The sequence below is a fragment of the Natrix helvetica genome (assembly GCF_964273705.1).
Source record: "Natrix helvetica genome assembly, chromosome: 1".
In the NCBI taxonomy this organism is placed as follows: Eukaryota; Metazoa; Chordata; class Lepidosauria; order Squamata; family Natricidae; genus Natrix; species Natrix helvetica.
Genome location: NC_138548.1, coordinates 328,179,746 through 328,207,545, shown reverse-complemented (window position 1 = coordinate 328,207,545; position 27,800 = coordinate 328,179,746). Strand labels below are relative to the sequence as shown.

The 27,800-nt window shown below is 36.8% G+C and overlaps 1 protein-coding gene across 23 annotated transcripts in view; it reads right to left on the bottom strand.

Moving 5' to 3' along the window:
* The window catches only part of FOXP1 (forkhead box P1), a 657,906-nt gene that overhangs the window by 14,323 nt on the left and 615,783 nt on the right, over window positions 1–27,800 (bottom strand). For 16 of the 23 annotated variants that reach the window (XM_081937955.1, XM_081937944.1, XM_081937963.1 and 13 more), the window contains 7 exons: window positions 22,284–22,367; window positions 17,004–17,102; window positions 10,977–11,178; window positions 10,799–10,878; window positions 10,105–10,206; window positions 5,817–5,986; window positions 3,170–3,239 (listed from right to left, as the gene is read on the bottom strand). In XM_081937955.1, the coding sequence (XP_081794081.1) occupies window positions 3,170–3,239; window positions 5,817–5,986; window positions 10,105–10,206; window positions 10,799–10,878; window positions 10,977–11,178; window positions 17,004–17,102; window positions 22,284–22,367 (807 nt within the window). Of the gene's footprint in view, window positions 1–3,169; window positions 3,240–5,816; window positions 5,987–6,381; window positions 6,504–10,104; window positions 10,207–10,798; window positions 10,879–10,976; window positions 11,179–17,003; window positions 17,103–22,283; window positions 22,368–27,800 lie in introns of all 23 variants that reach the window. The other 7 variants (XM_081937947.1, XM_081937948.1, XM_081937964.1 and 4 more) reach the window with 6 other exon arrangements.

The following is a 27,800-nucleotide window of genomic DNA, read 5'->3' as shown; positions in this document are numbered from 1 at the left end:
TTGGATATGAAGAAGGCTTTTTCTATGAGCTGATCTCTGCAATCGTCATGTCTCTCCCTTCTGTCAGCTTTTGAAAATGGAATGGAGACACATATTTCTTTGACACAGTGTTATGCAAGGATGTGTCTATAGTTTAATATGTAGTTTATGTAATTTTCTCAACTTAGAACCACAATTGGGACAGAACATCTGTCACTAAGAGTTGCAGTCCTTAAGCAAAGTGCACCCACTTTTGCAATCTTTTTTTTTTTTGCCATTGTCATTAGACGCATCACTGCGGATTTTAGTGAATCACACAGCTGTTAAGTAAATCTTGATTTCCCCAATTGAATTATTTCGCTTATTGGAAGCTTCCTGTGAAAATTGCAAATGGCGATTACATGACCCTGGAGGACCGCCACCATAGTAAATACATCTTGGTTGCCATGTGTGTGAATTTTGATCACATGACCACAGGAATGCTGCAATCGCTGTTAAGTTCGAGAGCCACTTAGCCACTTTTGCCAGTGCTGTTGTAACTTTAAATAATCAAATGGTCATAAGTTGAGGACTACCTGTATCACTATAGCTGATACTCCCTTCAACTCACTATTGAATTGCTCCTGGTAAAAGAATCTGGGGAAAAGCAGAAGGAGGGGCTTTGCAAAGAAATTGTGCTATTAGGAAACCAATATAGGAAATGCATTATGTCACAAGTAGGGCAAGAAGTAAGGGAAATCATCGAAGGACATTTTCCTTGGCTTTGAATGATACTGTTGGTTAGACTTTCAAGTAAAGTTACTGTGTATTGAATTGCTCACCAATGAAGCAAGAGAGCCTGCTTGCTTAATTAGCTGTGTTTGCAGTAGCGCTTTGAACAGAGATGCTAAAATGAAACTTGGCGTTATTGATATTATTGGATTCCCAAGTGGCTGCCAATTGGTGATGAATGCTAATTTCCTATCATATATCAGCCAAATAGTTGTTGCCTGTATAATTTCAAACAAAACATCTGTTGTCTTTTGCCACAGACAGTGAAATCACCAGTGGTAGTACAAGATGGCTTAAAAGCTACCCTAAATTAGGGCTTCTTTCAAATGAGTGGGGCCATAAATTAAGGGCAACTAAAGAGTTGGGTCATAAACTCATTCTAACATACTGGTTCTTCATATCCATCAAGGCTGAACCCAATGTTAAATTGTGTCCAGTTTATATATGTGATTGACTTTTCTCAATTTCAGTGAGACAGGGAGTGACGATTGGAAGCCTGTATTTTGCTTCCCCTATAATTTCTACAAAATAAAGCTAATTGCTAGCAGCATATAATATGAACTGAATTGTACTGACAGTATAGATTTTTACTTGACCCCCCTTTTGTGCATTATAGATTTTTGAGGGGTCTTTGGTGCTGTCTGAACTTGGTTGTTTTCTTGCAGATGTTTCGTTACCCATGAATGTTTCATTAGCACCGATGATGTTACCTACTTTGGTAATGAAACGTTTGCAACAGAACGATGATGTTCAGAGAGAGACAGCATTAAGGTCCTCTCATTTCAACCCTGAGCTACAAACATTCTCCTTTATTGGTATACATTTTTTATTTTGTGTACCGAGTCTGATACAAAAATTCCACTACTTGCCATTGCAGGGATATTTTTTTTCAGTGATGACACTATAATAGGACCAAAATTAATGTTATACTATCACATAATATAAGAGGACGGGAAAGATGACGACAACAACACATGTTTTAGAACTAAAAACACGAACTGCTCAGTATGATAAGCATGTTAATTGAAATTAGTCACATAGCTAACACAAGCTGAAGGAACACTGAATCTCTTCATTTTTGCTTTTCAGCCTCATGAATGCAAAATGTGCTCGTAATCTTAATGCTATTCCTCAGATGAAGCTTGTCTTTAAAAATTGCACTCCGCAGGACTCAAGGGAAAATAAGATCCTAATGAATGGTATTTACAGTTGCTTCATTTACACATGCTTTCATTTGCTTTTCAGAAGTTACTACATAAATTAAAGTAATAAATGAAGATGTAGGTGGTTACTTATTTTGCAATCAATCTACTTCCTGGTTTAGAAAGGGAAAAATTGTACTACATTTTTACAAATATGGGATATTCTCGTGACTGATTTCAAAAGAAGCATCACCACAGCCTTATTTTTTAAAAAATATATTATTCAAATAAAGCTTAAGAATTTTAATTTATCTAAGCAATTTTCTAGAGATATGCTACTTAAGTATTTCCGGGTCTGTCTCATAAATAGTGGGGATCTTTTATCAAAGAGAGACAATGTCTTTACTATGTTTTAATAATAAGAATTTGCTGAGTGGGTTATAAGCTTAATTAAGAAATAAAACTTAAAAATGGTATAGTAATAATAATAATAAAACAATCAAATAATAAAATACACGAATAAAGTATGGAATACGAAAATAAAAGCACATAAGAGTCTAAAGTTAGCTGAGACGCATCTTTCTCAGCACTGATACCTGGAAAAATAACTTGATTAATTTTTACCTGCTGGTAAACAAATTGTAACACTTGTTTATAAATATATAAATCCTGACCTCCTAACATAGATTACTTAAATATAGGCTTAAAAATATTCTTGAGACCAGCATCACAAAACTGACATCTCCTTCCTTCATTCCTCATGCATAACAGCAAGTTTAGCTATTTAAAAATTTAGAATCATACACCTAGAAGACCCTTTGAAGAAGAAAAGGAATATGTGCATGTGTGTGTGTGGATGTGTGTGGATGCGGTATCTACTTTTCCTTTAAAGCCACGAACAATAGAAGGTCATGTGACACCCTATCCTATCATTCAGCACATTAATAGCTGTGCTAGAGTAATTACACTTGTGGTATTTTTGCCTCAAGTGAAATTCTGAAATAAGAGGATGGAAATTATGATACTGCTGATAAATATTAATAAGTGAACTTTTAATTTTTTTGCCACAATATTCAAAATGCTAAGCATCTAGCTAATGCTGAAGCAGCCTGGTATGTGTGTTTGCCTCCAGGGACCATGATGCTTTATGCACTTAAGAAAAAAGTTTAACGGAATTAAAATTTAATATCTAATTAGAGCAAGGCTAATATATTTTGAAATGAATACAGAAGGCACACATGCCTATGTGGTGTATTTGCCACGCTCGTTAATCTTACCTGTAAAGCAGCATTGAGAGGTGAACAGTAGGTGTGGCTGGTCTGCATGTTTTTAATAAGTGAGGGATTTCTGCGCAAGGAAAATATATTTGAAAAGAAAAAGCATACAAATTAAATGCAGTCAACTGTTATACTTCGGGAAATCAGTTTCTTTCTTACATCACAAAACATAGTAATATCATAAAAATACTATTATTTCTTCCCTATTTTTTTAAAAAAATACTTAACGAAAAAGCAGATATTTTTTTTGTAAACTTCACCAGTAAAAGGCAATCAGTCTTTTAGAATGAAATGTTTTAAGTGCCCTTAGGTTGCCTTTTGAGTTATTTCCTGCTGTAGAGGGCCTATGTATCTTCACAACTCTCTGAGCAGCAGGTGTTCACAGGAGCACTTTTCATGGAACCAAGGAAAGTTTTTTCTATGGCCGGGGAGAAAGCTGCCTGCATTGCTCCAGACAATGTATGTGGATTGTTTAACTGTATCTTTAGATTTCTTGCGATTGGGAAGACAGGAAAAGCAGGCAAAGACAAGTCCCTTTAATATTGGCGGGGCTCTTTCTAGCGTATTATTTCCCTACACATCTTATAATGAAAGGACAATACAAAGTCATTTGTGGTTTGTAAGAAAAATAGCCTTTCGCATCTGAACAGCCCCAACTCGTTGCTTATGGTAAGGAAGCTATGATCCAGACAAGCTTACTGATTCTAAAAGGAAGGAAGCTCCCCCTGCACAGTGATTGCTCAGCCAATGCCCTGAGGAAGGAGTATGGCTTTATGGGTTGTATTAATGACTGAATGATCCCATTGTACAAAATGCAGGAAATCCAACAGACTCCTTGGATGACAATGATCAAAAAGCAGGGAGCCAAAAAATAGTAGAGGCTTGTTCAGAGAACAAGTGGGTAACTTTCACTGTGGTGGACATGTAGGAAACTGGTTAGGGAATTCACACATGTTCTGATGGGTCCTAGGACACAAAATTAGGATTCTTGCCCCATGAAATGGTATCTAAATAACTAACCCATAACAACCATCTTAACATATGAGTCATTAGGACTTGCTGTTCCCTTTCTAGAAGTTAAGTATCCAGAAGCACAGGCTATTTTAGAATGCTGCTTTTCTCATTCATTTATAGTCTAATCCAGTGTTGGCGAACCTTTTCAGCACTGAGTGTTGAAATGGGAACGGGCACGCATAGTGGAAACCAGAAGACCAGCTGGCTGGTGTGCATGAGTGCACCGGAAACCAGAAGAGCAGCCACCCAGTGCATATGTGTGTGCCGGGAAGATGATCTTCCAGTTTCCGGCGCGCACATGTGCACTGGCCACCTGGTCTTCCAGTTTCGGGCACGCGAAGACCAACTGGCCGGTGCTCATGTGTGTGCCAGAAAGCGGAAGATCATCTTCCTGGCACGTGCATGCGCACCGGGCAGCTGCTCTTCCAGTTTTTGGCACTCCCATGCTCATGAAGACCAGCTGGCTGGTGTGTTGGAGCCCGGAAGATTCAGATTCACCATCACAGTTTAATCTATAACTACAGGACTGATCATTGAGAAACTGAGAAGGTGATCTAAAGTTTAACATAATAATAACAACTGTCTTAAATGTGGACTTAATTATTGATTGTTGTAAAAAGAGAAAGGGTTGGGCTCTAACATGCTGGAAGTTCTACTCATTGAAATAAATGGAAACTAACTTTTAATTTCAAAACTAATATCAATTTCAAAAGGATTTAAAAGCAATTAACACATGCATAATCCTATGCATGTCTTTTTAAAGTGAGTTTCATGGCTCTAATGTGTCTTTTGTTCATGACTGTAAAACAGTTTTTTTTCAAATAAAGGATAAAAAATACTTAAGAATATAAACCTCAAAACCTATTACTGGAAATCCTTTCTTTTCTTCCCAGAGAAAGTTTTACTCAAGTTTTTAAAAAGGAATGCTCGCTAGTCAGTGGACTCCAGTTGATGACAATTTAATTCAGACAGTTATAAAAATGCCAGTCCTCAGAGAAGAGCAGACAATATTAGAAAGAATCTGCATGTATTTTTTTAAAGGGCCACTCTGTCCCATACTGGCACTCATATTGTGCTTCTGAATCAGTCAACCGAAAAATATGAAAAAAGTAAAACCTTTGAACAGAGTTTTCAAATATTTAAGTTACTTGTAGTTAGATATATAGTGTTACATACACAATGTATATATAGCATTGAAAGAATACAGGACAGCAAGAATGACTTGAAAAAATTATATATAAAACCAGCCTAACACCATATAGTTTATTACAACCTTAGCTAAGAAAGAATTTATCAGCGTCCCTGCATTGAAGCAAATATGGCTTACAAACATTTTATAAAATGTTAGCGTAGGCTTTATCGAGAAGCAATGCAATGCATGTACAAGCATGACATTTAAACATCATCATTATTATTATTATTATTATTATTATTATTATTATTATTATTATTATTATTATTATTATTATTATTATTATTATTGCAGCAAAGGCAATGCCACTATTTTGTGAAATGCAGGTCTACATGAGATGAATACACCATGCAAAGCAAAAGCAACAGAAAAACAAAAACTGGGGGGAAAAAATTAGCGCGCACACACACATACAGACACAAAGCAAGTAAAAGCTCTTACTGTGTAACAAGCTCGCCAAAGTTTTCATCGGGGCAGAATTTTCGAGGACGGCCTCGTTGAATATGACGGCCACGTTTAAACTCTTCATCATCAACAGTCCAAAAGGACCCAAACTCATCCTCTACTCTGATAAAGCACTTATGCAGGGAGAGGTTGGTGCGAATAGCACCCTGGGATAAGACCAGCGGCAAACGAGATGATTTGGAAACAAAGGGGCACGGGATCGGGGAAACAGAACAGACATCAAATACAGGGAAAAGGAAAAAACAGAACAGAACAGAACAAAAATAAAATAAAATGCCATAAGCCTAAGCAAATGGATTGTGAGGGTTAATATGCATTGCCACCTACAAGCTTCTAGCATGTGATGCAGAACAAACACCAAGCAAGCAAGGGCAAAGGGGACTGCTGGGCATACAAAAGGTAGTGATGAAATGCTCTCTTGTTGATTCACCTTGACTGGGCCGAGGTGACACCGTCTGAGTTGATCTAGAACACCATCTAGCAGCCAAAGCTTCTATGTTAAAACTAGCTAGGCTAAGAAGTTCAAACATGGTGGACGTACCCACTGATCTTTTGTGGCCTTCGTTTTTGGAACTCTACTTCATCCACTGTCCATACTGCCCCTTTAACGTTTTCTACTCGCACAAAACACTTGTGAAGGCTAAGATTATGACGCACTGCATTCTGCAGCAAGTATAAGAGAGAAAACATTGGGAAAAAAAAACTTTCCATGAGAAAAAGAGTCTTAGCATTGTCAGCCGGCAAGTCCCCCTTTCCCTCATCCCACCCTCCACACCGGACAATATAGTTATAACTTGTAAGATTTGTAAAAGAAAAATCATGAAAACCAAAACTTGATTGTTCTTGTTAAATTTTCAAGGCCTGGAAAGTTAAGAAATGTGAAGTAATTCTATATATTAATATCATGGCAATCCATTTTGGAAATGTATCCAACCAAAGTCTTGTCATTTACCATTTCTTCCAGTTTCTGTTCGTCATCACTAAAGTTAGAACTATGAAGGGGATTATTTTAATATCCCGTAATATTCACCATTTGTGGTTCAAGCCTTGCTATTATTATCAGAACGATGAAGCTTGTCATGTTTCTGATGATTTCATTAGTTGTCAGTTTAATTAAATCTTAATCAACTTTTTAAATTATTTATTAAATTTGCACACCACCCAAGTCCGTGTACATCTGGCTAAAAATTTAGTTTTAGGCTGAATTCATATGGAGAACTGTAAAGTCTTCCATTATAGTACAAATACCAAACTTTATTTCTACCATATTACATGTCTTATTCTTTTCATCTCTAGCATCAGATTTATTGATTTTTGGGATAGTCTTATTCTGAAAATTTAAACAGCCCTGGATATGTCTAAACTGATTATAAACAACTTTCTAACACATTCTACTTAAAGGTACACAATGATTCACAACTGATAACTTTAGGAGGAAAATCAAGCAAAGAATATATAGGTTGTTAACTCACATCTACCAATAATCAATGGGGTGGCTACTTTACAGGCATAATGCCAGGGAAATATATGGGCAGGTGTTTAAATAACCTAAAAGGCCAAGTCCCTTATTCACAAATTCATGTCTACATAGCGAAAGGCTTTCTAATCATGACTGTCTACATTCACTGTGGAAACCAGGGTTAGGCAAAACACATTTATCATATTAATTAAAACAATAGAGGGAAGTCTGGGCCACAAGGGATGGGGATTCCACATCATTTCATATTTGCAGTTCTACAGCTTAACTAATTTTATCACTCTTGTAGCACATCTGCTTCTTCAAAAGAGGCTAAACACACAATCCATGTTCTTGAACAAATTCAGGGTTACATCTATTTTTGGCAGAACATTAATAAATCACCAGGAATCCTGTCATTATGGAGGTAGAAACTGGTGAGGAACCATGAATCTCATTAACTTCTGCTCACAACACATGAACATTCAAATCTTCAATAAGACAAAATCTGTTCCTTGATTCCTACGCCACCATCTCCACGTAAGTAAGGATTGTGACGGTTCGATTATTTCACTTTCAAAAATATGTTTAAGAATGGACAACAGCATTCCTCCGAGGCTACACTGTTCTTCAGTCAGGAGAAACCTGCTAAAGGGGTAGTTTGTGTGTTTGTGTGCCCGTGTGAACAGAAGGAGTGCTGCACCCAAAGCAGCACATGGAAGATGGGGAAGAATAGGGCCTAGAATTGGATCAACTGCATTTTCAGATTCATAATAAAGTAAGGGATTACATTTAGATTGTAATTCCATAACTGTCTGTAGGAACAAAACCACACAGACTTTCACAATCCTTTCTTTCAATGCTTTTGTTGATAATGAAAAAGAAGATTTCTTTCTCTCTGAATGCTTTTTTGAATAGCTCCCAATGTATAGAAGGAATATAGCCAGGAAGGCAGAATTGCAAGGCTGTGCATGTGTGCGTGTGGAGGGGGGAAGATGTCATAATCGGCAAGAGAAAATACCTATATTATGTATGAAAAAAGAAAACAATACAACATGAATGTAATTCACCCTCAAATAGAATTATATTCAACTGCCTAATAACTTGCCCGTCAGTTCTGCAAGATGAAATCAGTGAGAGCTTATACTTATTTGCTCTAAATTTCAATTTGGGCCAAGCGAACTTGTATGATCTGAACTGTGTTCCGGAAGACCTGACTTACATTCACAGTAATTGCATGCCAAATCTTTAGACCATCCTCAGCTATTAAAGGACAAAAGTATTCCTGGATAACACTGTCCCATGGGTCCTTATAATACTATATCAAAATCTAAAGATACTAGTCCTTGGGTAGTTGAGTTCAGACATATATGTCTCTGCCAAAGACTTATATTATGTTTTGGCGTTATGTTTTTCCAATTCGATCAGATTTTGGAATCAAGCAGCATAAAGACTATTATTCTCCTTTGATCTTTAGTCCTATCATCAGGGATACTGGAGCTATTTTCTATTTTCATTCAGCTATTTCAGTAATCTAAAGTAGTAGTCATCTTCATATATGCATATATTTATAATAAAGTGCTAAGCTTTGAAAATAATAATCATTTGAGAATTCCTCTGGATTTAAACAAAATCAAGTTCAACATAACATTGTTGAAAGTATAAATGTGTTAAAGTATGTAACATTTTTTTCTGTTTTAGATAGTTTTCCTCCAAAATAGAAAAAAAAGTATCTTAAAACAATATTCACCAAGTGAATCTAGTGCTAACACTAATTGTTAGATTGCAGAAACTTAACTTCCTTCCTCCCTCCCTGAAAATTTTTAATTTCACAATAGGATCTATTTTTCTATTTTAATTTGTCACTTAAGTTTCTTTCTTCTTCTTCCTTTTCCAAGTTCAAAATTTGGACTTTTGACAACAGTTTTTTTTAAAGTAAAACTTTTGAAACCATAAGAAACTAGTAAGTATGCACCAATGGATGCTTACCTCTTTAAACACTATTCTATCAGTTTCCCCAAGGACATTTGAACTTGAAAGTGGGGGGGGGGGGGGGAGGAAAAACAGCATTTTGAGATTTAGGAAGAAAATATATATTGGAAGGAAACTGCAAAAATATTCAGGTGCCAGGTGTGTTGTTCTGGATTGTAGCCAATTTAAAAGAAAGGAGTATTTTATGAGAATTTAAACACACTTAAAAATTAAGTAAATGGACCCAAACAACTGAAATTTAAAGCACCAGGGGTATTTGTTAAATCGCTAGCTTTAATATTTTTATTGGCTTGTGACTTTACTGCTGTGCCCAATTAACCTGTATTGTGTTTAATAATAAACCAGCAAATATTTTTAGAAGTTTGCATATTAATTTAAGGCAGGTGTGTCAGTTGGCAAACTGTAAAGCTAATTTTCTACCAATCTTTGCAAAAGGACTTTATGTATAGAATCTTTTAGTGTAAATCACAAACCCACCAACTGATTAATCATCCTTTCTTTTTGTATCTTAGCAGCTGAAATATTTCACTACTAGGAGCAACTATAGAGATGGACTAGTTGTTCAATCAAAACATGCAGGAAAAAAACACTAATAATAGGTATTCAAATTGGGGCATTTCAAAGGCATATATTACTTTCCTGCCAAATAATAAAATGTTTGGGCAGATAAGAGGCACCCTATGTATATCAAAACAACAGATCTTTATTTAGAAGACCACAGTTTTTTATATACAGTATAATTAGATATGTTTTTGCATTTTATATTCTAGAACACTAAATTGTAAAACAAGAATCATACAAGGGAATACAACATACCTTCCACGTTGCTGCATTGCGTCTGAAGTAGGCAAACATACGTGTGAACCAGTTGTAGATTTCATTTAGTGTTAGCTGCTTTTCTGGAGATTCAAGAATTGCCTGTCAAGCAATTAAAATGCAACCATGATCAGAAAAAACACTTGCACATTTGTCTGAATAAATAAAACAAAATGGAAGTTAGAGAAAAATAAACACTTGCATGATGATGATGGAAGATTAGTGGTTGTACTTAATAGCTCAATGGCAGAACTGAAAATGGAATTATCTAATTGTTTTGAGTTTTATTTCTGTTTCCTTACGGAAATATTAATTTATTAGTCATTCATAGAGCAGAATCAAAGAGAAATGCAAAACATTTCACTAGCTGATTAAAGCTTAGTAATTATTTTGAGCTCAGATTAATTCTAGGGATCAGAGATTACTATGGCTTGTGATAATTGACTTGCCATCTTTAAACAGGCTCATTTTCAGTGTTGTGTGAAATGAATTTCCTAATAATCACATCGTATTGTAATACTTAATCAAAAGCAATTATGGTATATGTATTGCGGTTGTGGAGAGAGAGAAAAAAACCAATATAGCAAAAGTGTCAGCATGCCTATATTAGCTAATCATCTCTTCTTGCCTATAGCATCACATATATATGTACAATCCTGGATTTAAGCAAGTTTTCAGAGACGGTATTGCTTACCTGCCTAATTAAAGAGGCATATGTAAAGGGCGGCCTGACTTCTGCATTCTTGTAGAATTCTTGATTCTGCGCAAGATCTGCTAAACGAAGGCAAAGAGGGCTCCGATTAGCCATGGCTCATCGCTTTATTTGAATGGGAAGGGCCAAAGTCTTTTTTTGTAGCTGGCCTTCAAGTTACCTGAGGAGATGGGCACGTTGTATTTATCAGAGTACCGCCTTCGGATGGGTCCAACGTTGTGCATGCTGGTAGTAGTGATGACAGAAGGTCCCTGGGTAACAGGAGTGATGGGTGCTGTCGGGGTGGTGGGAGTATGAGGTAAACTCTGTGGAGAAGCTTCGGATGCAGTCTTGGAAAGCGTGGCATTAGAGACAAGATTCAACTATTAAAACAGAAAAAGAAAACAATTTCCTGGATTAACAAATACATTTCCCCCATTCCTTTTCATGCACTGACATGTTACCTTATTAAGACACAATGACGGATTGAGTATATTTTTGTGCTCATACTCAAAGGAAGAAACAACAACAGTGCATCGTAGTCATGAAAGTGTTAGAGTAGAACGGTAGATGGTTACAAGGCCATCCTTGATTATGAAAAGTCACTTACAGTATATAATATAAATCACTTACAGGATATAAATCAAACCAGTAAGAAGCATGCAATAAATTGATAAATAAATGCCTTCATAATTTTGTTCCCTATCTACTCTGGCCCTGCAGTAAAAGCATTCTAATATAGATATACATTACATGTTTATTGTGATTATCTAGGCAAGTGCTTCGATTTTTGAACACTATATGGGTAGGTAACCTGATGAAGCCTTGTTTTTAAAGTTATATAGCTGTATAAATGAGCGGGCAACAAAAATAGCTTTAAAATGAGGCTATGAAGTAGCAAGTGGAGAATACCGCAGATGAGTTAACCCCCAAAGAGTGCAATTTTCATTAAGGGGGAGGGGGAAAGCCCTAGAAGTAAATTGATCAAATATTTGCTTTCCACACTATAAGAGATTATTTTTTTAAAAAAAAAATCTATCTTATCCTGAGTACACAATTGATCAGTAATATTATCTATGATTCTGGCAATCGGAGGCTATACTGTAATCACAAATATCTTTCATTGGAAATTCGTTCTTTAAAAAGACTGGCATTTTGGGGTCAGTATGAAACCATTGATTCTCTGGTCTCAGGAAGATTTTAAGGAGACATAAGTGTTTCTCAGCCAGGCATAATAAATAGCACCAGCCAAACTGGCTGTTTTTTTAGAATGATCAAAGTTGAAGCTAGAGAAGACAGATCCTTTTCACATCCTTACTTGGTCCTTTGCAGTAGATGCTGCCCCTTTTAGACACAACCAAGAAAAAACATGGGGATACCTGCATACAACAGTTCTGACCCTTGAGAACATAATGAAGACTGCAGGCATATATTTAACTTACAAGACTGTCCCACTGAAATCAATGGGTTTTTCTTCTGGGCAATTAATTTATAGGATTACATTGGAAATCTGGGGAAAATAACAGATTTTTCTTTCAGGCTGTTAACACAAAAGATTGCCTAAAGTACTTTAAAGTATTACAAATTAAAAGAATGTTTTATTTCTATACAGCCAGACTTTTCATGTACTGATAATCACAGATAATTGCCTTTCGCATTGAGGATTTAAGATTTTATATTCGTGTCACCGATCCTTTCTTTGGGTTCCTTAAGGGAAATTAGCTCCATTATTTTAAGGTAATTTTCTTATGAAAGTATACAAAGTGTCCTATGAAAAGACAGCAACTCTTTTTCTGATACCTTGAAGAATAATTGTTATTGTTATGAATTACACTTTTAAAATGTAATTTTTTTTGTTTTGTTTCATACATGGTGTTAGTACATTTTCATGAAAATTGACTTGTTGAAACAAAGTTTTGACCACCAGATTCCTTATTTTCTTTCTGTTGATTCAAGGCAGGCAATATCACCTCTCACATATGTTCTTTTGTTAGAGATACCTAAGTATCTTATAAATAATGAAGTTTTTAAATTTGCACTTTAATTTAAGTACTTGAAGTGGGTTGGGTTAGAGGAAAAACTAAATGAAATAAATGAATGTATAAAACCTACAATGTTTATACAGAATAGAAAAAAGATTATTCTACGATAGGTAATCATGATGACAAGTCAACTGTCAGGGGAAAAAATGCCTAACTGAATCATGCATCTATATTTTAACTCAAGTAATGCAAATTTTGGGTGTAGATATGCAAAACTAGACTGATCCAAGCTCTCAAAGCTATTTAAAAGAAATTATCATGATGGATTGACAGAGATGGGAGGCAGTAAATAAATAAAACTTCTGGTGGATAGACAGTAGAAAATAACTGTTAGTCCATATGAGCTCAGAGTTCACTGTTTGGCCGATGTCAGCAGACATTCCTATTCTGTGATCAATATAGCTACTATCAGAATTCAAGAGGCGCCTGGGAAAGCTCTTCATTAATGGAGACAGGTGAGATATATACCCTTACCACAGACACTTGGGATATTTAGAATTGGCAAGCAGAATTTGGGAGTGTATCTCTTCATTTTCTAATTTATATTTCCTTCTGATGAACTGTTCCTTCATTTATGCGTACACCAAAGAACAGCATTTCATTAGCAAAAGCAGCATTGAGGGGGGAACAGGCGTAGAGGACACCAAATGCAGTGGTCTTCCTCCCCAGTTCTTTTTCTCTTCAGATTATTATTATATACTTTATTCACTAAACATGAAACTCAGGCAACTGAACATTTAAAATGTATCACAAATACTTATTACTATTATTATATACTTTATTCCTTAAACATGAAACTCAGCCAACTGAACATTCAAAAATGCATTACAAATACCAGTGACTGGTGCTAATGGCTGATACGGTTTGCTGCCAGCATCCTAAGTATCAACCAAGTACCTTTTTAAAATATAAGACGTTCCGAGTAGCGCAGTTTTTGCAGTTCCGCTGGTGTTATTGCAGGAAGCTGCAATTTGTTGATGTATCTTGTAAAATTCTTGGACATGGTGCCAAGTGCTCTGATGACAATGGGTATCACTGTTACATGCTTCATCCATAGCCGTGTAGTTTTGATGGCCAGGTCGCGATATTTCATTATTTTTTCTAGTTCTTTTACTTCAACTCTGCCATCTCCAGGAACAGCGATATCAATAAACTGTACAGTTTGGCCCTCTACAACCGTTTTATCTGGTTATTATTATTATTATTATTATTATTATTATTATTATTATCATCATCATCATCATTCTTTATTCATTAAACATGAAACTCAGTCAACTGAACATTCAAAAATGTATCACAAATACCATTGACTGGTGTTAATGTTTATTAAAACCATTAATAATGTGTATTATTAACATTATTAATAATGTGTATTATTATTATGTGGTTAATTTTTGGTGAGATTCACAGCCTTTGGGGCTGATTGGTAGCCTAACAGCTCGAGTCCTAACCAAGGACCTAGGAACTGTTAAGGTAACGTCGGAGGATATAAGTTGTTCCAAGTAGGGTGTTTTTTTTATAGAGTCAGAATGTTCAAGTCTGGTAAATTTAGAATTTTCAAATAGCGAGGTAGTCCTTTAGGTATTGCTCCAAGGGCTCCAATTACAATTGGGACAACACATGATTTCTTTTTCCACAGTCGCTCAACCTCAATTTGCAGGTCCCGGTATTTTGTGATTTTTTCTTGTTTTTTAAAATTATTATTGTTATTGTTTTTATTGTTGTTGTTGTTGTTACTATTATTATTATTATTATTATTATTGTTATTATTATTATTATTATTATTATTCAGCATCTTTCTGGATATTTGTGTATTTCTGGAATGTAAAAAGCACAGGAGGTGTTGAGAAAGAAACCCAATGCTCACACAACTTGATAAAGAAGATGCAGACAAAAGGGTACAATTAATTTGTCAATTTTTTAAAAAGATTATTTTCATTTACAAGATGCTTTTCTACATGCAAGATGACAACATAGTATTGAGGTGAACTGAGAGCGCGTTGGTCTGGAACTTTTTTATCTTAGGCTTTTCAAAGGATTTTGCTTTCAAAACAGTAATGCAATGAATGACACAAAATGACAGTCAGGGACTTCGACGTGACCTATGACTGCATTCTCCCAAGGCAGGTAACTACTTTCAAATGCTAACTTATGCAAAAGGGAAAGAGCAGATAGGCTACCCTACGTTCTTTTATTTGGGGAAACTGGATGATTGCATTTTGTTACGCCCTTCTGGCATCCATCCATCCATCACATATGATAAAAAGCATGGGGGGATAACAACAATGCAAAGTCTCCCTGAGAAATTGAATCTCCTCTATTTTATCTCTGCTCTTAAAACAGCATGAGCAGATCTGAATCAATTTCCAGTGTTCTTGCACTGCACAAACTCAGAAGATTGGCTCTCCTGCTGGAAAGTGCACAGATACTGTTTCCTCATTACTGTTCAAACCACTCAATTTCAAACAAGTTCAATTCTGCTTTTGCTGTTTAAAAGCTTAAACATTTAATCTGTTTCTACTAGGAAATTGAGGGAGGGGTGATGGTGGAAGGCCCAAAGGTCAATGTTCTCCAGTTAAATAATTTGAATTGAGTTAAATTTCTTGAGGCAGTCAGGGTAGGTAATACAACTAGAAATAAACACAAAAGTGAAGAACAGCAAAGGGAGGGGGGGGGGCACCGCCTTAAACAGGCTCGACAAATGACACTGCGATTCACACCCACTGCTAGGCTGCCACTAATAAGCTGAAGAGGAAGCAGCCAATCTTAGCTAATTACCAGATAAAATTGTATTGTAAGGACTCTAATTAGGAGATGCTTATGGAGGTGATCTAATGATTAAACACTACATCCCAGTGACCCCACCATCAATGTGCAATGGGGTAAGATGTCACTGGAATATTTTGTAGAAACAGTAATTTTATTTCAAGGGTAAGGGAGAGGCCGTAATATTTGTAATAATGGCTACGAGGTAAACTCATTAAAAGACGGTTCCTAGAGGAAGGCTGTGGCTTTCAGCATCTGTGGCCGTTCTAAAGCAAAGTGCCAAATCTTGACAGAGGAACTGCAGTCAAGTGGAAAATTTCTGCCTGACCTCTGCTCTTGCTATTAATTTGCAGGAAAACTAATGACACATATACATATTCCCACAACATTTTTCTAATTGCTAATTTGCTAAAAGAGCCGAGTTCCCAAATTAAACCTGACTGCCTTCTGAGAAGGAAGGGGTTGGAGAGAAGGAAAACAGCTTGTGCTTTATCAGAGGGAACTGCTAGATTTGCAGAAGGAACAAGTTAAGAAAACCATGACTTGTCACTTACTACGAAAGTTTTTGCTTTTTTGAGCTTTTCTGTAAGGAGAGCCTCTTTGCTTTTTTCACGTTACTTCAACTACAGATAGCAGTTATGAACAGGAGCACAACTACGTCACAACTACGGTTCTGTTGCAATCGTCAACTACTAATCTTCATTATCAAGTATTAAACATTCATTGTTTAAACATCAACTATGAAAAAGGCCTAGAGCGAAGTAAAGACAGTTTTGTGGGGCAAAGGTCACAAATGGCTAAGAACATGGAGTTTGTTTTCTTGATTGATATGCCACATCAATTTCTATTTAGAAACGCCGTTGCTTGGATTTGAGAAGTAGTTGATAAAGATTTTTGTCATAACAAATAGAGTTTGCCTTATTGCAATTTACTTTGATCAACTACCATGTTGTTAGGAGAAACAAAAGATAATGTTTGAGTCAATCTCTTCTCCTAGTGGCCTAATGTTCTTATGGTATCTTTAATTATTACAGTAAGAGCTGTAATTTTCAGGCTGTATAAGGGTATAGAAAACAGCATAGGAATGAACAAGTAATCTTTCTCTCAACCACCAAAAATTAGTTGTCTTTGTGTTCTGCTAGGAACAAATTCTATACCAGCAAACGCATAATCAGAAATATAAATTATGGTGGTTTTTTTGGTGTATGTGTATGTATTTAGGACACCATCTATAGAATTGCAATTTTGACTATCAAAGGGCTTTAACAATAAGGTATGAGATGTGCGTTCATGATTGTGCATATTTATACTGGATACCTCTCTCGCACCCCAACACATGCATACATATATAATATTATTGTTTTACAGTACATGAGTAAAGCTATCCATAATAGACATACTTCCTTTTCTCCAAATTCGTATTTGGTTGTCCCTTTAAGCCTGCAGTAATGCAACCTGAAGTAGTCATTCCCTCCTTGGCCACCCAAGTATTTGGAAAACTAAAATAATTTGGAAAAGAAAACATGATAAAAGAAATATTTTATTTACATTAACAATAAGATGAAGGAAGAAGCTTCACCCCTCCCTACTGCTTCCTGAATTCCTATGGAGTGGGAAACATGCTACAAATGCATTCACATATACACATACATAGATGTACTTTTTTTTGTTCTTAAAGTAGCTTCCATTGGTCTATGTTTGAAAGACGTATACAAGACCAGAAACAAAACCATAACAAAGGTAGCAGGGGAGGTGTGGCGTGTTTTTCTGGGTAAAAATCAGCACGTTCCTCTGAGTCTATCTCGGGTGCTTAAGGCCAAGGATTTCTCTTGACATGGGTACTCATCTTTTTGCTTGGGGCTCAAACGGTGAATGGAACGGCACTACTCTCAGCGAGACCCTGAAAGTGGATGGGTGTCAGGACTGTTAGATTTCACCCATGAACATTTTAAGTATGCAGTTTTAGAAAATATATATAACTACATGTAACACAAGATTTGGCAGGCAATGTTCACTTAGCAGGTGTTGTTATTGGCAGAGATACTAAAGGAAACCCAAGTTGAAGAGTGGAACTTAATGAAAAACAGTATATAAAAACAGCTTTGGTGTGTTGCATTTACAAATACCCCCCCCCAAACTATTGCTACATACCATTATTTTTCAAACTATAAAGTACAGCTACAGCAGCTAAAATGCTCAGTCATTACCTCACAGTTAAAAGGCTATTTTTAATGCTTTGTTTTTACAGTTGCTAAAAACAGGATTTCAAAACAATCCTAATTGCTGTGGTTAGGGTAAAGGAAAATATATAAAAAATAGCCAACAGTTATGTCAGCTCTATAAAGATGAATGTACTGCCAGGTATGCAAAAAAAGAAAAAAAAACCTACCAAAGAAAGAGGAATGCATTTCTTCTTTCTTTTGTGAGTGAGAAGAAATATGTGGCTATACAGTGTCACCTAATAGCACCTGGCACATTAATTCTCCTCTACCCTCTCATCACCAGGAATGCTTGAAAATAATGAGATTACGGCATTATTATGTTACAATATAAATGCTTGCATTTCTGACGCATATACATACATATATAGATACATATGGAAATCTAATGAGAGCGTTCATAACAATAAAAAATACCAGTGCACAGTACTAGTTTTCTAATTATATTGTGTAATACTAGATTCTAGATAAATTAGACTGAGTGGAAAAAAACCAGAAAGAGCATCTTCCTATAAAGCCATTACCAGAGAGAGCATTCAGCACCATAGCAGCAGCATATATAACATTCTTCATGGGAATAATTGGGGTTATTCACAACAACAAACTAAATCAGCTCGCATTAATTACTTCCCAGCAACAGTGCATTCAAAATGTGCCAACTTTAGCTGTTCTAACTCAGGGGTCTCCAAGTATGGCAACTTTAAGGCTTGTGAACTTCAACTCCCACAATTCCATGCTGGCTGGGGAATTTTGGGATTTGAAGTCCACAAGTCTTAAAGTTGTCAAATTTGACAACCCTGTTCTAACTGAACACTGAACTCTCAAGCCATTGAATTCCAGTGGAACAATCAACTCAAAATGTTTCAGTCTGCTTCATACATCCCTGCATTTTATCTTCCAAGAAATATCTATGATAATCAAATCATATTTGACAAAGAAATTCATTGCCCCCCAAAACTGTACCTGCCTTTGAGATTATTATGGTCATTTTAAGGTAGGCACTATTAGCTTTCAAAATTTCATTACCAACTTTCCCTGATTAAAAATGACCAAGTCAATTATTCTCTTTGCATTTTTTAAACTAAAATTTTAAATTCCAATTCTTAAAAAAAAGCCACAAAATATTAGAATTAATGTATATCTTACATCTGGTTAGAAGGAGAACAGAACTTTAATTATGGGGTGTAAAGTGGATTGAATTCTGTGGTTTTTGGTCACTGACTCACTTCTAGCCAGAATTATATGCTGCTGAATGTATAAAGGCCAAACCTTGGCTCTATAATTTTATTCTTCTCCTATCCTTGCAAGGATAGCATATATGAAGAATACTATATTTCTACACTTTGTAATTAATTTTCAAATCCTTCACCTATACATATTTTAATAATTTCTGATTTATTTGATGATATCTGTAATAAAATTTCCTATATTCAATAAATGAAAAGGCGGCTGTTTCAATCCAATAACAGAGTGTCACACAATATAGTCCTGTCAGGCGCCAATTTTTACTTCTAACGTGTACGTTAAAGGATAAGGATTTATAATGCTGCCTATGAACGAAACCACTTTTCATACACAAATGCGATCTTTTTTTCCAAAGGGTAATACAACAGTACATTTACATAAACTAATCCAAACAATCTATGTATTTGACAATGGCAAACCTCACACAGACTGCCTATTGTTGGTTTACATCTTGGAGTTCTTTATGTTGGCTTGTAACACTGCCCTAGCTGTCAAAGGTTTGACTTGGCCTCTAAATAAATGGTTATACAAGTGCTGTGCAGTGATATTGGACTGCTTTGGAAAAGAAACCTGCTGTGTACGAATTCAAAAGCTATTAATTTTTCAGTCAAAAATATTCATGCCTATTTCTTTTAATAGAGAAACACTGTGCAGAGCTACTGAGAGATACTGTTGACTAGTAGCACAGAATTTTCAATAGAACAGTTAAAAATAAATCTAGTGGGAGGCTCCATCAAAGCTATAATTTTCTAGAATGTAAAACATTTTAAATATTGACGAAGACAGTGGATCCTTCACTCCCTTTCCTTTGGTCAATTTTACTTCCTTTCTCTGCTGGTCCACTTATTGGTTGTGCAACAGTTTTTACTCTGGAATTTCTGTTACTGCTACTATTTATTAGCAAAAAGTCCTGAATTTTAAGTAATGAGCACTTAGGAGCTGATTAAACTGTTGTAGTCATATTGCTCTTGTACTCAAAGGGGAAATATTGGCCCCTTCAGATATTTTCATTCTACAACTAACTTTTGGCCATGCTGGATGGTCTACCTTCCTTTTGTAGGACTTTCTGGGGAAAAAGTGGAAGGGATAATAGTTATCCACAATTCACCTTCTGAAATACAGGTAGTTGACTTACAACATTTTGTTTAATGACTGCTTGAAGTTATAGCGTGTAAAAAGTGACTTAGGATTGTTTTTCAGTTACAACCATTGCAGTATCCTCCATAGTCACGTGATCAAGACTGAGACGCTTGACATAAATACTGGCAAGTATTTATGATGGTTGCAGTGTCCTGGCACCATGTGATCCCCTTTTGTGACCTTCTGCTACAAACAAAGTGAACCGGGAAGCCAGATTCACTACTACTAGTAACTTAAGTGATTCACCAAATAACTGTGGCAAGAAAGGTATAAACGGGGCAAAACTCACTTAACAACTGTCTTGCTTAGCAATGGAAATTTGGGGCACAATTGTGGTCGTAAGTCAAGGACTGCCTGTACCTCATCTTGCATCTTATTTGAAGGATCCCATTTGATAGATGGTGTTGTTAGCGAATTGTGACGGAGGTAATCCAGAGCTCTACAAATCATTTGTAGAACAGTTCTAGCTATGGGTGGAGCACCACTCTCATGCATACAAGTAACCACAACCTCCTAAAGGCCTGGTGTGTAGCTTTAAGAGCTTTTCCCAGGTTGTCTACATGTGCATATATTATTTGTGGACAATATCAACTAATGCATGGATGTCAAACTCGCAGTGTCACGTGATGTATCACGACGTTTTCCCCCTTCGCGGAGCTGGGGTGGCCGTGGCCTACGTGCGACACATCCAGCCTGTGGGCTGCTAGTTTGACACCCCTGACCTAATGTATTTTCTGTGTGAGCACAAGTGATATCCTCAAAGTAATTGTCTTTTGTGAAGACTTTTGTGAAGTTACAGTTCAAGCAGCTTTACTTCACTTTTTTATTCAAAGTACTTTTTGAAATGATTTACCCTCTTCTAGGTTCTGCCTGCTTCTTGATGTGACTGGAGAAGCACTGCTATTATTTTTAGAGAATATAGGGGCAGATCTGGGGATGAATCCAAGGACAGAAAATAAAATAAATTTATTTCCTATGGCCCACGCTTTCGTGGGAGTTCCACATTTTGGAAGAAGGATTACACAAAATGAAGGTTTTCCTAGCTCTGCCTTATATTTCAAAAACAAGAACACTGGTTTTTGCCACTCAAAAATGCTCTGCTGAAAAATCTGCACATAGATTTACTAAAACAGTGAAAGGGATCAGGGATTTGAATAAAATGCTCTATCTTAAATTAAAATTTAATTTACATATCAAAATCAGACTTGCTTATCCTAAAAGCTTATGCCCCCCCACAACCTTTTACATATGAGGTTTTTAAAGTTTATTTCTCTTCTGATAATACTCTAAAATTCCTAATTGCTTCATGTGAGTGTTTTAAGCTGAAGGATTGATTTGTTATTTAGTTTCTTAGCTATGTGTAGGTAAGTGGCCTAATTTGATTTTACTTGTTGTATGAAAATTTAGTGCTGATGATCTACAGTTTGTATAAACCACATTAATCAGCAAGTAGTGATGAACCATAACAGCAAATTGGTTTATCAATTTTATTGTCATGCCGATTGTAAAATAGCATGTAAGCAAGCATCTATCTTTCTATCTGACAGAAAAAAAGAGAATCAAATTGAAGACTTAAGAATTACAGCAACCTGATTAGGTATAGCTGAAAGAGAAAAAAATAAAATACAAATACAGAACAATTACTTTGCACATGTCTTCCTGGGAAAGACACATTATTTTTTCAGTTTTCTAAGGAATTAAATCCTTAACACTAAGTGGAGCAATAAAGGCTAAGAGAAGTCCTCTGTCATAAAACAAGCAGTGGGACAGATGTGTCAGCCAAATGATGAGGGGACCTAGTTTGCAAATATTGCAGTGAATTTATTTCCCTGAATAATGATCACAAAGCGTGTTGTTATGAAAAAAAAAGCTAGCCTTATAATAAATCTCTTTATTTTTAAGGTCCAGCAAGGTTACCTATTATGTTGTGTTCATAACAGACTAAGACAGCAATCTTTCTAGTGGTAACTGATACACTAATATTGTTATTTAGAAATGGTCTGTATTTGTGGGGCCCTCTCAGAACCCAAAAAATCAGCAGAGGCAAAGCTTTATGTGGTCCGTGCAGATACTTACGGGCTGAGGGGTAGCTTTTGGTTCAGTTGATTTCACATGCAGGTGTGTCATCATTGCTTGCAGGCGGTCCTTGTCTTTTGCAAGCTGAACAGGAAAGAGAAATGTAAACATGACTTTGGTGAACAGGATCCAGAATGGCTCTTCTCTATTAAAACCCTGGCACTGTAGCCAGCACATGACAGGAAAAGTGCAATAGTATTACTTTCCTGTGATTTGGAAATGTTACGAGGAATCCACATCCCTCTCTAGCATTTCGTTAAAAGCAAAGCAAAACTTTTGGTGCTGGGTATCAGCATTTTTGCAAAAATGCATTGGAGCTTTTGACTGAAGCCGTCTAGTCCTTCATGCTTCAGGAGGGGTTGCTGAAGCAATGAGGGTGAAAATGAAGGAATTGCATTTACTAACCAACCTCAATGCTAAGAGACCCAAAGCCAAGGTTTGTTGGCTTTAAAGGTTGCCCTCTCCTCCTTTTCTAGAACGTCCCACTCCGTACTTTTTTTTTTTAAGGGCTATGTATCCTCTATTAGGTAGGTGAGGCTGACATGTAAAACATTAAATGGATATTGACAGCTTTAGGGAAGGGGAAAAGTAACCATCTGCAGAAGGTAAATGTTTGTTCTTACAGAATAGATTTCACTTTGGAGGAGAAAAATCAACAAGCTTTCTTTTTCACATTTGCTTGTACAGCCAGGAGGATACATCCTGGGCAACTATGTTTTTTGTTATTACATCAAAGACAAGATTTTTTTTTTGGTCTTTTACTACAGACTGGATAATGCATACATTAAAACTGAATTGTAACTTATGCAGTGGTGGGATTCAAATAATTTAACAACCGGTTCTCTATCCTAATAACCAGCTGGGTAGGCGTGGCTCAGTAATCATATGACTGGGTGGGCGTGGCCAACTCAACATCAGTCACGGCGATGGGCACTTCCCCTTAGCAGTTATAATGTAATAAGGGTTAACCAGAGAGGCAGTTTCTGTAAGCAGGGTAACAAAGATTAGGTTAGAAAGATCTTGGAGTCCTAGTGGACAACCATTTAAATATGAGCCAGCAGTGTGCAGCAGCTGCCAAAAAAGCCAACACAGTTCTAGGCTACATAAACAGAGGGATAGAATCAAGATCATATGAAGTGTTAATACTACTTTATAATGCCTTGGTAAGGCCACACTTGGAATACTGCATTCAGTTTTGGTCGCCACGATGCAGAAGAGATGTGGAGACTCTAAAAAGAGTGCAGAGAAGAGCAAGAAAGATGATTAGGGGACTGGAGACTAAAACATATGAAGAACGGTTGCAGGAACTGGGTATGTCTAGTTTAATAGAAAGAAGGACTAGGGGAGACATGATAGCAGTGTTCCAATATCTCAGGAGTTGCCACAAAGAAGAGGGAGTCAAACTATTCTCCAAGGCACCTGAGGGTAGAACAAGAAGCAATGGGTGGAAATTAATCAAGGAGAGAAGCAACTTAGAACTGAGGAGAAATTTCCTGACAGAACAATTAATCAGTGGAACAGCTTGCCTCCAGAAGTTGTGAATACCCCAACACTGGAAGTCTTTAAGAAGATGTTGGATAGCCATTTGTCAGAAACGGTATAGGGTTTCCTGCCTAGGCAGGGGGTTGGACTAGAGGACCTCCAAGGTCCCTTCCAACTCTGCTATTGTATTTATTTGTGTTTAACACCAGAATGTTTCCTTCCTGCTATCCTTACAGGATTAGCCCTGTAAAGTGGGGAAAAAAAACAAAATGAGACTTCTCTGAACTGCTTAGAAAATTAACAACTGGTTCTCCCAAATAGGTGCGAACTGGCAGAATCCCACTACTGCTTATAAGCCAACTTGCATGGGGTTATTCTCCTACTGACCTGTGGGTATTAAATGTAAAATAAAATATAGCTCCAGTCACTGATAAAATTGTCTCCCACACCAGCCTTTTCATTCTGTTGATGAAACATCCAGGCAGACATATCCATATGATTCAAACCCTAATGTATTGGAGCAATGTAGCAGCCTCAATAAATTAAAAAAGAAGTTGAAATATGTTCTTTTATTTTGAGAGATATTCCAAAGTGCTTTATATTTTTTTACAATTTCACAGGTTTTAAAAGTTGTAGTTCATATGCTTAAACCATTTACAAAAACATAAAAATTACTTGATGACTCAGCACCATTTAAAAAGTTGGTGGGTTTCAATTTATTTTACTACTAGTTTGCTCATGTGTGAGCGCAATGTTTATGCACATGCGCAGAACAGTCTGGACAGGTGGGCAGAGCCTCCCGCTGCCACCACTACTGGTTCGCCCGTTTCTGAAGAATCCTTCCATTCCCCACCATTCAGCTTCTTGGATAAGAAGCAAAATGTTTTCAAGGGAAAAAACCAAGAAAGTGGTAAAAAATCCAGCATGAAATGCCAATGGATGGATATGGATATGGATGTGTGTGTGTGTGTGTGTGTGTGTGTGTGTGTGTGTGTGAGAGAGAGAGAGAGAGAGAGAGAGAGAGAGAGAGAGAGAGAGAGAGAGAGAGAGAGAGAGAGAGAGAGTTCATAGATTTTCACGGGTGTAGGTATGCTGGTCTTGTTGTATTTGGGTCTTAAGATTCTTACACTGGAAAAGACCTGAATACAACAAGACCAGTGTGTGTGTCTGTGTGTGTGTGTGTATGAACAATTGTAATTGAACTGTGTATGTGCATGCAGCAGAAGCATGAGCGAACCGGCAGTAAAGCTGGCTGGAACCCACCCCTGGTATGTATAATGCATTCATGGCTTTACTCACAGGCATACATGAGATTTTGCTACAGTTGTCTGAGGTACCACACAAATGAGAAGAGGGATATTTATTTATTGGAAGCCTACTGATTTTCAGGTAACATTGCAATGTAACAATTGCTCTACATATCTATCTATTTGAAGTGGTTGACCCAAACATTTTTCACTATGATACTGCAAACTGCTGACAAAATTACAGGCCTGCAAGATTTCTCCAGTGTGAAAGTTATTCCTTCCTGCCTGATTGAAATGAACACTTTTTTTCCCCTCAGCGAAACTGAGGGAAAAGATAGAGGCAAGATGTGAATATTATTTTATGCCCAGTTCTTCTGAAAAGAAGCAAGACCCAAACTGAAATGGATCCAGGTTTTTTTTTTCAAATTCCTACTTTATACGATCAGAAAACTGATTAGGTTTTATATCCTGCCCAACTATAAATTATTACCCATTAGTACATGTTGGACAGCAGATTCATTGTTCTGGAAAAAAAGTTATCAATTCTCTTATAGTGTCATCATCTTCCTTTACTTCTTCTGCTATCTAGTTGGAATACAAAACATGCTGGACTTAGTATGAATGAAGATACAAAAGTATCCTGAGCAATTCAGCATATTAATAACAAGAATAACAGAAACATTTGAGGGGCATAGTGGCTTGCATGGTTAGGATGCTGGTTTGTCACATTCAAGACTCAAGGAGGAGGAGGGGGTGAACTCCCGTCCTTTGTTCCAATTTTTGCTGGGGACATGAAAGGAGTCCCCAACTGGGCGTTCCCTGGGCAATGGTGACATCACTGGCAAATCCTTTCAGCCAGGAAGCACCTCGGTATTTCCAACACGAGTGCAAAAACAAACAAACAAACCCAAAACCATTACAAAAGCTGACTTCCTAGAGGAAAATATGATCACACTGAACACTCAAACCATCTTATCCCAAGGGCATATGCACTATCTGCTCTGCTAATAAACTCAACATGCAAGTAAAAAGTAAAGGTTCCCCTCACACATATGTGCTAGTTGTTCCCAACTCTAGGGGACGGTGCTAATCTCTGTTACTGTCCAAAGAAGCCTCCATGGTCATGTGGCCGGCATGACAAAACGTTGAAGGCCCACGGAGTGCTGTTACTTTCCCACCAAAGGTGAGTCCTATTTTTCTACTTGCAGTTTTACATGCTAGGTTGGTAGAAGCTGGGACAAGTAACGGGAGCTCACTCCACCACACGGAGCTAGGGATTCGAACCACCAAACTGCCAACCTTTCTGATCGACAAGCCTAGCATCTTAGACACTGAGCCACCACGTCCCTTATAACATGTAGGTAGTTCTCAGTTAAGGACCATTTTTTCAGTGACTATTTGAAATTACAATGACACTAAATGAGGAGACCTGTAACTGGTCCTCAAAGTTGAGGCTGTTGCAGCATCCCCACATACACATGATCATAATTTGGGTGCTTGGCAATTGGGTATCAATTTTGACAGTAGCAGTGTTATACGAATTGAACTTTAGGAGTTAGAAAGTGGAATGAAATAAGTGCTTTAACCAATGAGAAAGCACAAAAAACCTTCTTCCTTCCAAAAAACCTTCCCTCCCCCCCACCCCCAAAAAGCTTCACATGTAATGGTTGGTAGGATGAATATTTACATTTGAAACAAGTCATTATCATGAAAAAGAGTTCTAGCCTGTTCCTCAACACTGTTCTACATACTGGTGTTGATAATGACTTTCCAGATGTTTCATTCTGGATCCATGGACACCTTTTAGACCAGGGCTAGTAATATTAAGTCCCTGAATCCCACTGTTTACCAGCCATGTAGATGTTGGAAGAAATCTTGCAGAAATTTGGCAGAGAGCTAATGCAAATGTCTTTGCTAAGAAACAGCTGCAATTCAGTCTACTTTTGGCTCTGGCCTGACTACACCTGGAAAATAGACCTTGACAGTTTTTAATTGTGTTTAATTTATATCACGTTAGGAGAAAGATTTTTACCCCAGCAATGGTGCCAAACTGGTATGTAGGTAGTCTTAGCCTATGGAGATCCACTCTGTCTATAGAAATGATCAATGTTATTAAGATCTTAGGGGCTGTAGAATAACAGCCCTAATATCAAAGGCTGAATCCACGTTAAATACCCCCGTAGTCAAGGATGTCATCTTTCTTTTTCCTTCAGCTTTTGGAAAAATAAATTTGCTAACAGGAAAGACAGTTTATGGCATTTACTGCATTTTCTGCCCATGTCTTCTTGAAACCCTACATTGTTGCATCACAGGGCTGATTGATAAAATTGTCACTGGGCAGAATAAAAATAATACAAAATCATCCTTACTGACAGATATTGATTGACAGTTGGAAACTGAAATATAACTCACAAAAGAATAATTCATACTTTTTTTAAAAAAAATGGTCAGGGACTAATTTTGTATTTCTTTTAAACCCCTCCACCTGGCCTCCAATTCAGTCCTTACACTTCTTGAATGAAATCTGGATTAGAATGAGGAGAAGGGAACAAAGATTATCTTCATTTCTTTTTAACTATTGGAAGGAGTGAACAACAGAAATGACAGCTCTTGCATTTGTGCATTTATAGCTTTGAATGAAATTAGCTTTCCTTGAAGACTTCTAGAAGTTTATTTTGCAGCTATTCATTGACTATATTGAAATACTAATATTTTGAACATTATTTTATTGGGAGTGGAGTGTTGGGGAGCAGAAATGGAGAAAATATATCAAAGAGATGACATGGCA